This window comes from Toxotes jaculatrix, chromosome 6, assembly GCF_017976425.1.
Source record: "Toxotes jaculatrix isolate fToxJac2 chromosome 6, fToxJac2.pri, whole genome shotgun sequence".
Lineage (NCBI taxonomy): Eukaryota > Metazoa > Chordata > Actinopteri > Toxotidae > Toxotes > Toxotes jaculatrix.
The window spans coordinates 11,528,292-11,544,699 of NC_054399.1; the positions used below are offsets into that span (position 1 = coordinate 11,528,292).

Consider the following 16,408-nt stretch of genomic DNA (forward strand, 5'->3'; position numbering starts at 1 on the left):
CTTTCTACGTGTTTGATTTTCTAACACAGTGTCTGGTTTGATAAGCTGTCATGCAGCCAAGATAATGCCCCCATTCAAGTGGCAGGGATTTAACAATGGTTTAGCAGAATTAAAGTTGCGTTACACTAAGATAAAGTTTTATTTAGCTCTAATATGTAAATCATGATTTGCCATTATTTAAATTACTGTATAACAGTGCAAGGAAAAGTTAGTGAAGAATAACCTCCCTCTGCAACAACTTCAGTAATTCTGGTGCATCTACTGAATAGACATAGTAGATTAAATTCCCTTAAGATGCTGCAGTGTCACAGAAATCAATATTGTGGAGACAACAGGTCAATAGTTACCTGTTTATAACATTTTACCACTTGCAAATATCAGTACCTTCATCCTTCTGAGAACCCAGCACATGTTCAGTCCAGTCTCATGTCAGATTGGTACTGCATAGTAGTCTCTGAACCATGATCCAGTTCATGGAGATTTTCACTGAGTGTGTCAGTGAGGAAAAAAAAAATATATTCTGATTCACAGGAATTACACTAATGAGTTTCATGTTTCTACTATCAAATAATAGTTTGTTCAAACTACACACACAAAGACCTTTCTCTCGCTCTCTACATGTGTTATCTACAGAATGCACTGAGAAACACTGTGCAATAACAGCACCACCAAACATATCACATTATTTTATGAGGCATGTTTGACATTCATATTGCCATGACCATCATGAATCAGATTTATCAAATTAATTTCCATTTGGATCTCTTACCAAACTAAATTTATTCATATTGCAATTTTCACTAATTGCCTATAACATGACAATAGCTACAACATCCAATTATATGTAACCAAAACCAACTAACAAGCCACCAGCCCAGCCATTCTGTAATTAAATAGGACAAACAGAAATACTGAGAGTGAGCAGACATCGTGAAGGAACTATATGCGCTGATTTATAAAATAATCAGTTACATTCATCATTATTAAGAGTAAATCTGGTCCTTCCTGGACATTCATGAAACAGGTTTCAGAAGGGTTTTATTAACCCAAAAGGTTATGGAATAATGATAATTCTTCAACCTGAAAACATGAAAATTAGCTGCAAATCACGTTTACAGTGAGTACCTGCAACATCGCTGCTCAGAGCTGCAGTGCAAAACAATAGAGCAACAAAACTGAGCATGCCATCAAAAACCACCAAAGATTCTGAAAATGATTACTGTTCAGATCTTGCACCATGCTAACTCTCAAATGCAAGCACACTCACAGCAGTAAGTAGTTGTTGCAAGTCAGCATTGTTTTACTAAGAGCAGTTGGTAAATATTTAATGCCTGAACTGAATAAAGCAAGCATCAGAAAAAAAAAACAGGTTAGGTTGCTTGTTTTTCTTTCCTATGTAAAATAATTTTGAGCCCTAGATTTTCAAGTCCACAAGTCATGCCTCACATGAATGTTTTGCATGTTGCTTTGCCTAAAACCTAAAAACCTTTTCAAACTTGAGATAACTTCAGTGTCAACCCATCCACTTGATGTGGTTTCCACCTGGCCAGACACAACTCATGATTGGAGTGCTCTCCAGTGGCTGAAGCTGCAGTTCGAGAGGCACCGTGTCCCTGTTTGATTTCACTTAGCAAGTGACAGAGGCTAAGTGACAGGCTGCGGCTCCTCACGCCACATGTCAAGTCAAGTCAAGTCTATTTGTAAACTGCAATATCACATACAGTGTCTCAGTGGGCTTCACAGAACCAAGGGTCTCAGCCCAGCCCCTTCTCTCTGAGAAGATAAGGAAAACTTCTGAGATAATATATATATATAGCAACAAGGTGAAAGCCCACAATTACTATTTAATTGTTCTCCCCATTCCTTAAGAGGACTCGTACTGGTAACATAAAATAGTGTGTGAATATGGCCCTTAATTGGTAACAACAGATGTCCAAATTCCAAAGAGTAAAGGATTTGCAAACTGTAAAACACAAAACCGTACAAAACAAGAATTACATTGCTGCATGTGAAATTGATTTCCTGCTTAAAGAATAAAGCTGGTGATATTTTATATTTTTCTCAGTGTTAACAAATCCCCTGAGAAGAAAACCAACCAACAATGAATTGATTCTACTAATCCATTTATTGTTGAATTGTATAGCCAAAGACTAATGTGTCATATTCCTCGATGCCAAAAACTGGACATGTAGCACTGAACTGGGTGACATGTTTCTGCATCACAATAAACATGGGCACTGTAGTTTATTACCACATCGTCCTGGTGTTATACATACCTACAATAATGTGTATTATTTTGAAGCTGAAAATAGTCCCCTACAAAAACACAATTAACTGCTGTTTAAGTAATGTTTACTAAAAAATTCAGTGCTTTTTGGAAATGAATGTGCCTCTCTGCTTTTGGAAATGAATGTGCCTCTCTTAAAAATGAAGGTAAATATTTGCAACCTGTTTTTTTTTTTAGATTTATGTCTTCAGTAGGAACAAATGGACTTGGGCTGAGCGCCACAGACAGGGCAGGAAGATTAAGTACCGAGAGTTGGACTACTGTTTTGTTGAATATGAGATGCTATAAAACAATACAAGTCTTGTCCTTTAAAAAAATAAAATACACAATAGTAGAAAATTAAGTCTTAGCTCTACAGTTTTTCAATTTCATTTCCAACTTTGCAGCCTAAGGACAAATGTAAAGCCATTATGATGACTCATAAAATACCAGACTAACTGAACTCCAGTATGCGGGCCCGTGGGAGTACATAGAACAGCTCATTGCCACCCACAATAACATCTTCGGCACAACTGTAATGAGTAAACAATCTGGTGCATTACAGAGAAGCTTCACAAAGATTTAAAATGATTAAACTTTAGTTTACTTTGGTGGTAAACTAAATTTACCACCAAAAAAGAAAATGCAGATGCTAAAGAGTTACATGTGATATCATTCCTGATCACAACATACTCTAAATGCGAACTTCACAACCTGTAATTACTTTTTAAGACAACCATCCTTCACATGCCCTCCAGGTTTTATCTAACAACTGTTGTAAATTCTCCGCTTTGATATTTTGCACCCATGTTTCCCTTTATGTAGTGTTTTCCATCCTCTCCACCTCCTCCTGTCCTCACCTCAACCTCTCCGCCTTCAAGGCTCTGACAAGTTTAACTGGTACACAGTTCCCTTGACAGCAACATCTAAGAGATCTCTTGGAGTCAAGCCCAAGCGGCACAATTAGCTGAAGTTTTCCATTATATAATTTTCTAGATTACTCCTTAAAGCACTTGTAAACAAAATGCCAAGGTGCTTTTCATACTAGAGGAACAAAAAGGTATAACAGGAGGGGAGAAAAGGAGGAAAAGAGGCAGCAAGAGAAAATGGTAACCTCCTTGTAGTGACAGTAATGGGTAAACAGCTCGGAAAGGTGCTCTCTTGGGTTAAGAGTGAACCTATAATTGGCGTTTGCATGCTTCCTGCTACCAAAAGGCCTGACGCATCTCCCCAGATGAATTCGGCAGATCTACTGTTCCCATTTTCAGGATGATTGGAAAAGGAAAATGGAGAGGTCTCATCATTTCAAAACCATTATTTAAAATTGGCCCCCATGGCAATCACAGGAAGTGCTTTGAAAAACATCTACAATGATCATTTAGTGTTCACTGCAGATAGCGCAGTGTTCCCCACCAGCAGTGATGTTCACACACAACCTTGATCCTCATAGCCAAGACTCAAAATTTCAGGCACATCTGATAGTGAAATGTGAGATTTGCAGAAGCTCAAAAATCTAAATCAGACTGACAGTGTTCTCCTTATCAGATGTGACCGACAGCAATTTTAAGACAACACTCAATGACAACACTAACACTAACAGGTATTGTGTTACCATGTTCACCATCTTAGTTTAGTTGCCATGTTGCCATGCTAATATTTGTTAATTAGCATAAAAAGCCAAGGCTGTCAGCTTTACTTTACATACTTACTTTACATTATGGAATTAGGAAATGTCAAGCTTTGCAGGTATTTGGTTATAATTAAACAGTATTGAACAGTATTGGATGAAGCTGAATCTGTACAACATTTCTGTTTCCTAACAGGTATATCACTTTTTAAACATTACTTAAACTTAGTTGGTAAAGCAGCACTCTGCTCCAGAGATCCTGTTTTTGTTTTTTTTATCCTCAGTGAGTCAATTAAGCGCCAAGCTGGCTGCAGTTTATCCCAATAATGTTTTTGTTTCACAGCTAAACACCATGTTGTATTTTCTGAGAATATGCTAACGCTGCCAGCTTTCAGCAGTGAGTATGAGTCAGCGGGGCTCTAAGCCATGATTCTGTCAGCATCTCTCAGTCTCTAAAAATGTAAAACCTCGAGATTATTGAATGAATTAAATGCATTACTCAAAGATTAGGGTATGTTATAAATGTCCAGCATTCAGCTCCTTTGACATTGCTAACCTTCAGTCAGTCACAACATCAAAAAGTAAGACCCTGGAGAGGGGTGGGGTACTTCAGCCTGCATCCAAAAACCATTTTAACTGCAAAAGATAAAGAGTGGAGAAATCCAAGGTCATCTATTCTTAGGGGCATTTCCACACAGAGTACAGGGAATTTAACAATCCCCCTCTGTTTAATGCAGACTGTAACTCTCCGATGTCCCAACAGACATTTTGCAAGCATCACAAAAATTGTTATTCACCGACAGATGTTCCTCTGGTTATCATTCACTCAGCCACTGCGAGCATGTGCATTTATGAATGTCATTAACACTGTTAAGAGATTCTCCACATACAGTCCTCAGGTTCCCAGTCTTCACTGAGTTTTTAAAGAGTACAGGATATTCATAAAGCTCAGGTGGCTTTTATGGATCAATCAGCTAAAAAAACGTTTGGATGGAGATATATTTGACTTGCTGAATACGAGAAAAACACAAAAATGTCTTTCAGAGAGAATCCAAAAATACAAGACCAAAGGAAATATTATATTTATAGTATTATCTATGATGTAAAATAGCAATAATGTATCACTCTGTAAATTTTCATGACATTTTCATGCTATATACATATACGGCACTGTAAATACTTTATGACATATGACGATATGACAGAAAATTCTAAACTTATTTTGTAAAAAAAAAAAAGTCAAGCCAGTTTTCTCAAAAATATACGCACAGTGGTACCCTATATATAACACGGTGAGAGCTAGACCACTAGACAGACACAAACACACAAGCTAAAAGGGAAAAAGTGTTTTGATGTGGTAAGTAATAACAGGAGGGTGGATGAATGCTGCTGTTTTTGTCTTCTCTGACTGACAAGCAGACTTTCTCTCCTCTCCCTGCCAGTGCAGGTCTGTCAGTTTAATAAGTTCTATCCATGTTTTAGGTGGTATTTTAATGAGGTGGCATTAAAGCTGAATATAGGTAAAAAAAAAAAAAAACAAACAAACAAACAAAAAAAACCCCATCTAATTAAAGCTGCAGAAGCCATTTGAGATGATTCACTTCTTCCATTAAAGGCCAGCGGCTGCATGGTTATTATTCAGGTTTTATTAAGTTTTGAAGCAGAGATTAAACGAAGCATCATCCACTTCTTTCACACTAACAACTGTAAGTGAGTTAACTGCAGTGCAGCCTTCAGTCAGACTCCATTACACGTTTCCTGAACAAGCACACAATGTAAATCGCTCAGTAAATTCGACCTTTAAAAACAAGTGCACCTTAGTGTATACTCGTCCTATCGTTTGTCACTGTAGACCAAAATCTGGGGGAAAATGCATGGGCTGGCAGAAGCAGGCGGTGAAATCAGGTTACTTCACACTGTGAGGCTTCCCATGAACCAAACCTTTATTCTGACACCAGACCAGCACAGACTCTAATTACCTGTGCTGGGTCAGCATTCTTACAGCGCAGCACAAACTCTTACTCAACAAAGTAATGACCCTTCTCCAGATATTATTTATGTACTTCTTCCAAAGGTTCTCTGCCTGCGGTAAAAGTTTGGTTTGTGTTTCTCTCTTCAGTGCAGCAAGAATTAAATCTTATTCCAAACTAATTGCCATCATCCTCTCATCTCTTTGTTGGACATCATTATTAACTGCAAAGTAAAGAAATGTTTCCATTGTTAAAATATGCATAAAACAAAGTTGAGCATCAAACAAAATTCACAATATCCACCTCAGCAGAAATTATAATTTGGTTTCTTTTTTGCATTAATTATAATGTTCTGTTTGGGTCCCTAATTTTATGAGCATTGCTTCTAAACAAGTGTGAACAAGGGTGTGAACTCGTGACATGTTTCATTACCGTCCTCTAGCTTATTTGAGTGTCCGAATTCTGAGTTTGCATACTTATCCACTATATGGTGCCTTCAAAAATTCCTCAATGGAACAAAAAAACTGCTGTCCGTGGCACACTACACTACTTTCTAGTACATATGTATTTGTACACCTAAAAAACAATGATTAGTAAGTGTCAGAAATCTCAACTTACGGCTCACTACTGAGTAAAGATGTAGTGCCTGTTAGAAGGAGAATAGTGAGTGATTTCAGACACAGCTATTTGGGTTTCTGTTATTAACAGGGAGTCAGATCTGTGGCGTCTAATTAACCCCAAACAAATAATGTCGCTATATGGGATAACACTACTCCATATTTCTTTGTCAATGAATTACTTACGGTGGCAAAGCAGTATGACAGATGTTTCTACTATTTTGTCCACCCCATTTAGTTCTATGAGGGTAGGCTAAATAACAGGAACACAAAATGTAATTCAGTTCAAAAGCACCACAAAATACATCCTTCAAAAATGATCATACAGTTGAATCAGCACCTCTCTGAAACTGTTTGAACACAAACTGAACATTATAACCTTCATGAAGAGAAGATTTACTGCATAACTGCTGCATTGGACTAAATTAGCTTTAGGATGTTTGACCTAGTAAACTTACAACATAACAACACTTTATGGCCATTTCTGTGTTTTGTCACCTTCATCTAATGTGGGGTTACCACATCAATATTTTTCTACATTTTGGACTGAAAAGAAAAAAAGACATGAAAAGGAAGAAAAACTGGAAACATTTTTGAAGTTATCATTTTTAAACACAGAGCAGTGGGATCTGTGGGACAACAAACAATGAGAAAGTAAAGAGTGCCAACTAAGAACATGGGTTAAATGGCTACTGTAATACCACAGTGTGATTCAGGATGGATGTATTATACAACTGTAATTGGGAGGGCACAAACTGAACAGTGTAGATATGCTATGAAAAGCCCATCAGCACCTTTCATATCAAGCATATGGCAGGTTTTGTGCAGTCCACTCCATACTTGGTAATGAAACTTTTAGCACCTTCATTAAAATTCTGCTTACGAGCACGGCCTGGAGAGCAACAATAGCAAATGTCATGTTTCCTCGCTGCCAGCATTATATACACGCTACACAGGCTGACAACAGTGGTGGTGGTGGTGGTGGTTCACCCTTTCTATGAGACAAAACCGGTTTTCACCACCAAATTATGAAGCATTGGTTAGCAAATTGTGGCCAGCTGCACCTGGAGTATTGAGGCTTCAGGCTACCAATAATGAATTGAATGTAACCTATTCTGCACCTGCATTGGCAAGCCTGCAAATTGGTGCATCACGGGCGAGGTGATTAGCATTTTCATGGTTTGGAAGGTGAGATAAGCAATAATTGTTAAGCAATTTTTTTTGGGGGGGGGGGCACATCATTCAGGTTTCTCAGCCCAGCTATTCTCAGTGGTTCTCTCAGTGGTGATGTTACATGTACTAAAGAAAACTGGACTTTTTATTCACTATTAATTTAACTAAATGTTTATTAGTTTATTAATTAAGTGGACTGAGATGAAATGAAATGTGATTCTAATGGTTTGACCACTCCATTCACAATCATGGGGACAGAGGAATATTAGAAATACATTTAACTATAATCCAGTCCAGTGCAACACCACCACTACTGTAACTACTGTGCAACTTCAATAATCAACACATATTAATATCCCTCTGACAGTGACAGTCAAAATTGAGCATTATTATCTTTATAAAGGTAGAATTTATGACTGACCTGTTGTGCCGATTGGCATCAGATTTGTTTGTAACATAGAGGACACTGAGTGTGAATAAGCACACATATATTTGTGTCCACAATTCAACTGTAAAATACACACGCACACACAACAAAACCTGTGCCCACTTTCACTACAGAGCCAAGCCTCTCAGCGCACCATCAGGAGACATTTCATCACTGACCAGCTGCTTGTACAGGCTGGTTTTACACTAGCCAGATCATTATGGTGCATGAAAAAGCATTCTCCAATGTCCTGCCTTATGCTGATTTTTATCAGTTACTGCTTTGTGTGTGCATGCAAATTTAGTAATGTATGATGTAACTGTGTGATGAAGATCTCCAAGTACTAAAGTACTAAAAATCAGCTGTCGGAGCACAACAGCTGCTCATTTGGGCAACATCAGCTACAACTAAATGCTGCAATACAAGCATATGCCAGTTGTCAAATGTCAGGGGCAAAAGTAAATAGAAATCAGTTAGTAAAGAGCAGTCACTGGGCTTGACCAGGACACAAAATATATAATACATGATTAACTGTGGTCAAGAAAGTGTAGGTTCTCTGTGATGCCAAAATATTTGATTAAAATAAGGTTCAAATTCTGTAAGTCTCTCACACAGTTATTAACCCAAACATAAACTCTTAAAACTGTTTAAAGCTGCAGCATCTCTAACATCTGACCAACACACAACTGAATCACTTGAGTGTATCTATGTCAAGATGCTGTGAATAAAGGGCGTGCTGCAAAGAAGCAGAAATATGTATCTTCCTAAAAAGACACTCTTGTCTAATGCTGGGATGTGTCATTATAGGGACACTGACAGTGAAGCAGGAGCAGAGGGATGAACTTCACTTTGTGTTAACATAGCAGAGACTTTTGCAGAGGTTGATGGGAGGTTTTACAGAAACATGCTGAGTGAAAGTCTGAATTGTCTTTGTCTGATTGCCCTTACAGCTGGTGAGTGAGCAACAAGAGAGCCGTCCGCTTCTGAGCCCTTCCATCGACGATTTCCTCTGCGAGACCAAGTGTGATGGGGTTTCCCGCCCAGTGACTTCCAACACAGCTGGTACTGTTCAGTGCTTTTTCAGTTTTCCAAAAAAAAAAACTCTGACTGATGTCTGACATACACAATAGACCATGAAGCATTTCAAGCAATATTTTAATTGGAGCTCTTTAGCCATTACTAAAATGCTCTTTGTCAAATACAAATGTACAATCACATAGCAGTAGATAGAGGAAAAGCTCTGTGATACCCCACTGTGGCTGTTTACATGTGAGGGACTCGAATGACACATTAGATGCTGCCTCCTGGTAAAAACATGTTTTTATCAACCATGGCAACAATACTGGAGAGGGTGTTTTTTTTATTTGGCTGTGTCATGTGTCTATTAATTCAACATTATGCCGGTTATCACTGTTAAGCAGCTTATATGACCCGTAGTTCCTCTTGCAGCCATAGTAATTATGATGGGAGCAAAGGAGGAACTCACGGGATGTAGTATTAAGAGCATCAGCGTTTGGGAGGACGAGGGTTAGGGTGGATGGACAGGTCGACAAAATACAGTGCTTTGGCCAAGGCAGTCAAAATACTGCGGCAGATAGTAGATAGTCAGCATTGTTTCTTTGAAAAATGACCACACATTAACTGTGTTTATTGTTGTAACCATGATGAAAAATGTCCTAAACATAACCCAGTAGTTTTTATGATTAAACCTAACCAAACCATAAGCTTAACCGCATTTTTATTACTGTAACCATGACGAAGCCTGACGCTGTAGCAGTGCTAATTCAGGATATGCTTCTATAGGTTGCATCAGATGGTAGGGACAAACTGCCTATATGGTTGTTCAAGTTGTAGGATTTGTTGAATAATGCATTGCTTCCTGCACAAAAATTCACTGTATATCTGAAGTAACATAATTAAACATTTATGTGCCCAATTTAAAAGGGAACATTAATAGAAAATGCATTATCAGTTGTAATGGAGGATCCTTTTTGTTTCCTGTTTGTCAGCAAATGAGTTACTGTGGGTCTCCATGCTCTCTGTCTGTCTCTCTGTTTAGTACTACACTCACAGAAGATTCAAAGATTTCAAGTCAGCATTGAATCACGTTGTGATATCTGCTAAACCACTTAGGTCTCTGAGGAAGTTTGAAGAAGTTTTCATCTGTCGCTTTTTGCCTCTTTGTCACATGCGTCATGTACATGGTGATTTATTTGCTAAGTCTGTTTCCACTGCAGTTTGTCACATTTGGTTTTTATCAATAGACCAACTTTCCCACCTTAGCCATGTGTAAAATTTATTGTTTTTGCAATGTTTGACAGACGGGCCTGCAACTGTTTCCTCTCCTTTTTGCAAACTGAAAAATGTGTATATATGATACAAAAGCATTAGTGATAATTATAGCTTATTGAGTACCACATCGCACACACAAGTGGAAGGATGAGCCCGAAATGGCCCGAAATTAGATTTTACTTGGAAAATCGCTTTATCTCTCTGAACATTAACTATTTACAAAAAGGCAACAGCTTGAAATCAGTAGAGAACGTGAAATTTAGATTCAAGTGTGTCAAGTACAAATGTGTATTGTACTATGTATACTCAGTATAATCATTTAATTCTGCAAATAAATGAAAATCAACTGGGTCAAAGTAGGTGCTGAGAAATTGAATGTTCTGACTTTAACAGATGCCACGTGCCATCTTGGTTTCCACATGGATGGGACCCTGATCAGTGAGCTGTACCATCTTTTGAATTATGATCTGCAGAAGCAGATTGCACAGCTGACATGTGTCATCTCCAAACTGGCCACTGACTGTGCTGATTCAGCCGGGTAAAGTATGGAGGAATGTTGGGGGGAACTCTCAACCTTCTGTCTCCCCAAAGCCTCCTGCTGCTCCAGTTGTCAATGACGCAGGCCTAATATAACTGGCCATGTCAGTCAAATTCCCCAAAATGGTCAAATTCCTGTCATCATGTTCACTCTCACTGTTTTACTCGGCTGATTTTGAGGAATTTTAAATGCTAAGTTATACATTATAAATTTGTTTCATGGTATCTGTGGTTTAGAAACACTCCAGTCAAATAAACTCATTTTTAATATTTCAATTTAACTAAGAAAATGGAAACAAGTCTGAAATCATAAACTTAACCTCATTGGCTCGTTGCTTCTTTTGACAAGAAACATGACTGAGACAACACCCCTCAACAGTGCAGTGTCCTTCCCACTCTGGTTAGGATATTCATCACTAGTCGTTTATCCATGTAGGCTGAAACTCATTTATTCAGGAAGTGACTCTCATTACCGCCCCCTCGCTGGATAAAATCCCCTTTTTTTTCCCTCTTTTGTCAGCACTTTGCTCTAACACTCTGGTTCAATAGTCACAGGGATACTGTAAAGAAACCGGCATTCTCACCTTTGAACTCTTCACAGCTGATTGCTTGTGATTTCAGTGATCAATTTAAAATCAGTCTTTCCTCTCTTAAGACTTATTTGCCAAACCTGGACCGGCAAATTTAAATGTTGTCCTGCCAGGAAACATATCCATTTGATCATTAGCTACACTCCCCTCTCAGGGGTTATATTAGTATGTTTGTGATTCCAGCTCTCTTTCACCATCCCCTATTTTCAGTCATCATTGTGTTGTCAAGCTGAAAAGCTCAAGACTCCATTAAAATTATAAGCGGTCACATTTATTTGCTCACTGTCAGTCCAGGGGCACTTACACATCGGCTCATTATAAATTAGATAAACATACACTATACAAGCATCTGGTTAAAATATCCATTTCATGTGAAAACTCTGTGCAATTGTCTTCCCAGTCTCATCATTTCAAGTAGGCTCAAGGGCGCCAAAACAGTTTTGACATCATTGCCTTTTCATGAACAGCTTGCGTTTCTTTTTGATGCTGGAATCTCTTCAGGCGAGTGCTTCTCCCTTGGTTTGTAATTGTAATTGTCATCTAAAGAGCACAAAGCATGGGAGACAAGCATACTCTAATTATGCGGAGATTTCAGTCAACAAATGCTCTCAGCTGGCTGTCATGAAACAGCAGCACGCCAATTACGCAGTCATGTGTCTATAGTTTTGAGCTTGCATTGCACAAAAGACACAGTCGGGGTCCTTAGAAATGAGCAAGAAAACTTTGTAGGTTCGTCAAATAACCGATGCATAAAAAGGCTGTTTTACTGGGGTTAGGACCTCTTATCTTACCAGGACTTGACTTTTAGAGTCAGAATCAGAATCAGAATTAGTTTTATTGGCCAAGTTTGTGCAAATAAACAAACAAGGAAGATGACTCCAGTTTTTCTTTGCTCTCAGGCAGTACAGAACAACAACACAACCAAGAGAACAACTTTTTTTTTTTTTTGCAACATTTGCCTTCCGATGTGTTTGTTTTACAGTGTTTTTCTCTGACATATGTTCAGCAGCAGAACATAATGCTGACTAGACTCAAACCACAACAATGTAAAAAGATGAACATAGGGAATATTCAATAAACAAGATGTGAAAGACATATGACTGTTAACAGAGGAGAAAAATCAGCTGTGAGAAGAAAAAAGGAATGATCAGTATGATTTACAGTAAAAGAAATCTAGTAGATGCAAATGCATTCTGAAAAAGAGGCTTAGAATCTATTACTTGAGATCTTAAAATTACCAAAATTACATATTTCTTTTAATAAGATCTGTTACGCTACAATTTTAACAGACTATGTAATCATGAAGCTGGACGACAGCTCAGACAAAAGTTAAGCCCCTTGACAGAAGGCACTGTCCTGCTTTGCCGGTCTACCAACCTGAGATTGAATGACTTAATTGGCTAAACTGGAGCTGCTTAAGTGGCTGCTTTATCTTTATCAGACTGTGCAGTGGCCTGAAGTATATTTAGATTCTCTGAAAAGAGCAGCAGCAAATTTTTTTAGATGTCCACCCAGGAGGCAATACTGTGACAGCTTAAGTACCCTTGACAGCTCAACTCGCCGTGTCAGAAAACGTGTAGATCAAAATCAAAGCTTTGTTTAGTACAATAAGCAAAACCTGCCGTTCTATCTTATCACAAAGACCACGGAAAGTTCCCGAAATATGATGCAGGCTTGAAGAAATCTGAAAAACCAGTTAGTAGAGTAAACAGTCTAGTCATAATCACAAAATTAAACATGAACTAAAGGGATTTAAGAACAAAAAAGACTCTGATGGCCATGATTTACATATTGAGTGATTTTAAAACCCACAAAGCACAACAGCTCTTTAAGGAAACAAAGGAGTGAAACAAGGTTTTTCTAGTATGAAAGGACACTCCAGGGATTGGGTTTTACAGTCATTTAATAATCAAACTGCAACCAAATTACTCATGTGAGCTTAAAATTTAGAGTGAAATTCCTGTACTGTACAAATCCTTTAAACAATTTTCATCGATATTATTACCTCCGATTGCAATAATTAGAACATAAATCTACTGTTTTCCCAATGTCAGAAACCTCTAAGAGCATATAAAAATATACTCAATGAAGTTAAGCAAGAATGCTGATGCAGTTACACTTTATTTGGAAGATAATGTCTTTCTGTTCTGTCTCAGATGAGCATCACATTGCCCAAAAAAAAAAAAAAACTGTGCTTAGAAATATTTGACATAAACCATATCTACGTTTATGAAGGGAGGGATGCTAACCTAGTGTTACCTCCCTTCTAGTTCTGTCTTCAACTCTGGACCTGCTGGATCTCAGCGAACCTGGCGAGAGGAGGAACAGTAAGGACAGGAAGAGTCCCCTCACACCCCGGGGGGACGGCCAGAAGAACAACCCACACAGGAAGAAAACGGATGAGACAGAGCTGATCCAGGTGGAAGTAGAACAGACAGGACCAAGCATGAGAACCCCAGAGAGAGCATCACTAGACTCAGGTAGAGGAGGACTGCAAAGTTTTAATAATCTCCTTTCAAAACCACAAAAACCTCTGAGCTCCCAGAGTCCAATAAATGTGTGAAATACTTCAACAACAACTACTTGTAAACAACCTTATTTTGCCTGTAATTGCAGCCAAATTAAAGAGTTCCTTCCAGGAAATTTTCAGGACATTTTTTTCTTTTTTCTTTTGTTTTTCTACAACAAGATTGATGCTTTTTTTTCCCTATAGTCACCAAAATATTTGAAGGTTTGTAGAATATACCCCCTCACCCCACACACACATCTTAAAAGACATTAAGAAGAAACAGCCAAATACTTTCGCATTTGACAGCTGAAAAGGTTGAAGTTTTCAATGAGAACTAATTATTCAGAGTGAGTCAAACTACACTTGTGGTGAATTATTCATGACAGTGACATTGATTATAACCATGGTGTCGCTAACAAGCAAACAGAAATGTGGGCAGATGATGTTTTTTTTGTTTGTTTGTTTTAGATACCCACATCACTAATTGTCAGTCTGTTTTTAGTTTGTCCCATCAGAAAGATTACATTAGATTACATTAGCGGCTGAAAAACAGCGTTAAAAGGTTTGTTTATCAACTAATGGAAAACATGACTAGTTACTTTTAAATTAGTGTTATTGCTTCATGACACTGCAAAATTGAAATGAACTTTTTTTCTTTTTCACAAAGCTAAAAATCACTGTAGTATTTGTCCAAATGAACAGAAAACAGACTGCCCTCAGTGTAGCTGATATTTTGCAGGTTAATTTCAGATTTAGATGTGATTCACTTGATGAAAGGAGAGGATGTTGGTGGAACTTCATTGCCCTGTTCTCAGTTTAGTCTGGTTTGCGATTTTATGAGTTACCATTATTTCATTACTGTCATCAGTTACCATTGGTTCACCGCTGGATAAATGGGAAGAGTTGAACCCCAACCCTGAGAGAAATGGCAACAGAAAATGGAAGCTGGAGAGACGGCGTTCATCTAAAAATTCATCCAACGAGTTCCTGTGGTAGGTATTACCCTCACCAGGCATCAGCAGCATCTTGGCATTTTGTAGCAGCCCACTATCCACAGGAACGACCCTGTCTTCAATTAATGTATCGGAAAAGTCACAAACTACTTATACATTTCTGCAAAATGTTCACTGACAATAGATTTGTTTTCTACACAGAATGTTTTCTTCTTACAGAATCATCTAATATCATTATTCTTTTCTGGGAAACTGGATGTTTTGTAGTTTATGGAAGTCCCTGGATTTTTAGTCCCAAATGGCCCCAGAAGTTTGTAAAGTGCTCCTGAAAAACAGTTTACAGCAGTTAAAAAAAAAAAAAAAAAAAAGTGCCAAATCTGCCAAGGTGGCAGTGAAGAGAAATGTCAGTGCTTGTACAGTAAATGTGAACTGCATCTGTATCACTTATCCCAACTTTCCGCCCTCTCCTTCAGGTCCATAGACTGCAAGACCCAATTAGAGCCATCAAATAAGAACTCCTTGGAAGCAAATACCAAGGTCGAGCCTGAGTCTGCCCTTGCATCTCAAGTAAGTGCTCAGTATGACAGGAGCAGACAGTAAGCATCATTATTGTATGTACTGCCTACACTTGAAATCAACATCCTTTTAAAGTGAGAGAGCTTCACACATCTCAAACATATTGTTCTGACTGATGGTTAAGCCTTCATAATGATTTGATGAAATGATGACTTTAACTTGTGTATTTAGCCACCGCATGTTAATGCATGATGATGTAGCTTTAATATTAAAGTTTGTATCTAATAAGAGACCCTGTTGTGTGATTGTTTACCCATCATTTTGTCCTAACACCTACAATTCTTCCATTTCAGCTCAACAGGCAGTATATTAGTGGAAGACATGTAAGCCTCCCTATGCATCCTTTCATATAATACTGAAAGACTTTTACATTTGCACCACGAAAACAGCATCACATCAGCTCAAAATCTGACTTAAAAGACCAAAAAGACTGTATTGAAGCCAAAACAGCACCTTTGAGGAAATCCAGATATACTGTTAGCCTTGAGTTTCTTTGTGGTGCTACGGGGTCCAAATGTCAAGCGCTTTCCTCCTGAGTTGATGTCTCTGTGTAGGTCTGCGTAAGGGGGTCTTGTTTCCAGACACCATTATTAGATTAATAGCCGATGAATTATTCAGCAGCCTTACTCTAAGCCCATTAGTGTTGATCTCACCAAGCCAGCTAAGCATACATCACCTTTTCAGCGCTCTGATAAATAATAGATTTAGGATTAAAGATAGCTGACCGAGATGGAGAGACGTTATTGGCAAACAAACATACTGAATTTGTATCACTGAGGAGTTTCATAGTAGCTCGCTGACAGGGATACTGTAAAGGGTGGTTTTAGTTTCCTACTTGGCAGGTACCATGCACACACACACGCACACGCAC

The 16,408-nt window shown here is 38.2% G+C and overlaps 1 protein-coding gene across 2 annotated transcripts in view; it reads left to right on the forward strand.

Annotated features, from left to right (window-relative positions):
* Positions 1–16,408, forward strand: part of pex5la (peroxisomal biogenesis factor 5-like a) — a 78,173-nt gene that overhangs the window by 39,949 nt on the left and 21,816 nt on the right. For both annotated transcript variants that reach the window (XM_041040405.1, XM_041040406.1), the window contains exons 2-6: positions 9,031–9,142; positions 13,770–13,979; positions 14,877–15,000; positions 15,435–15,528; positions 15,831–15,860. In XM_041040405.1, the coding sequence (XP_040896339.1) occupies positions 9,031–9,142; positions 13,770–13,979; positions 14,877–15,000; positions 15,435–15,528; positions 15,831–15,860 (570 nt within the window). The remainder of the gene's footprint in view (positions 1–9,030; positions 9,143–13,769; positions 13,980–14,876; positions 15,001–15,434; positions 15,529–15,830; positions 15,861–16,408) is intronic.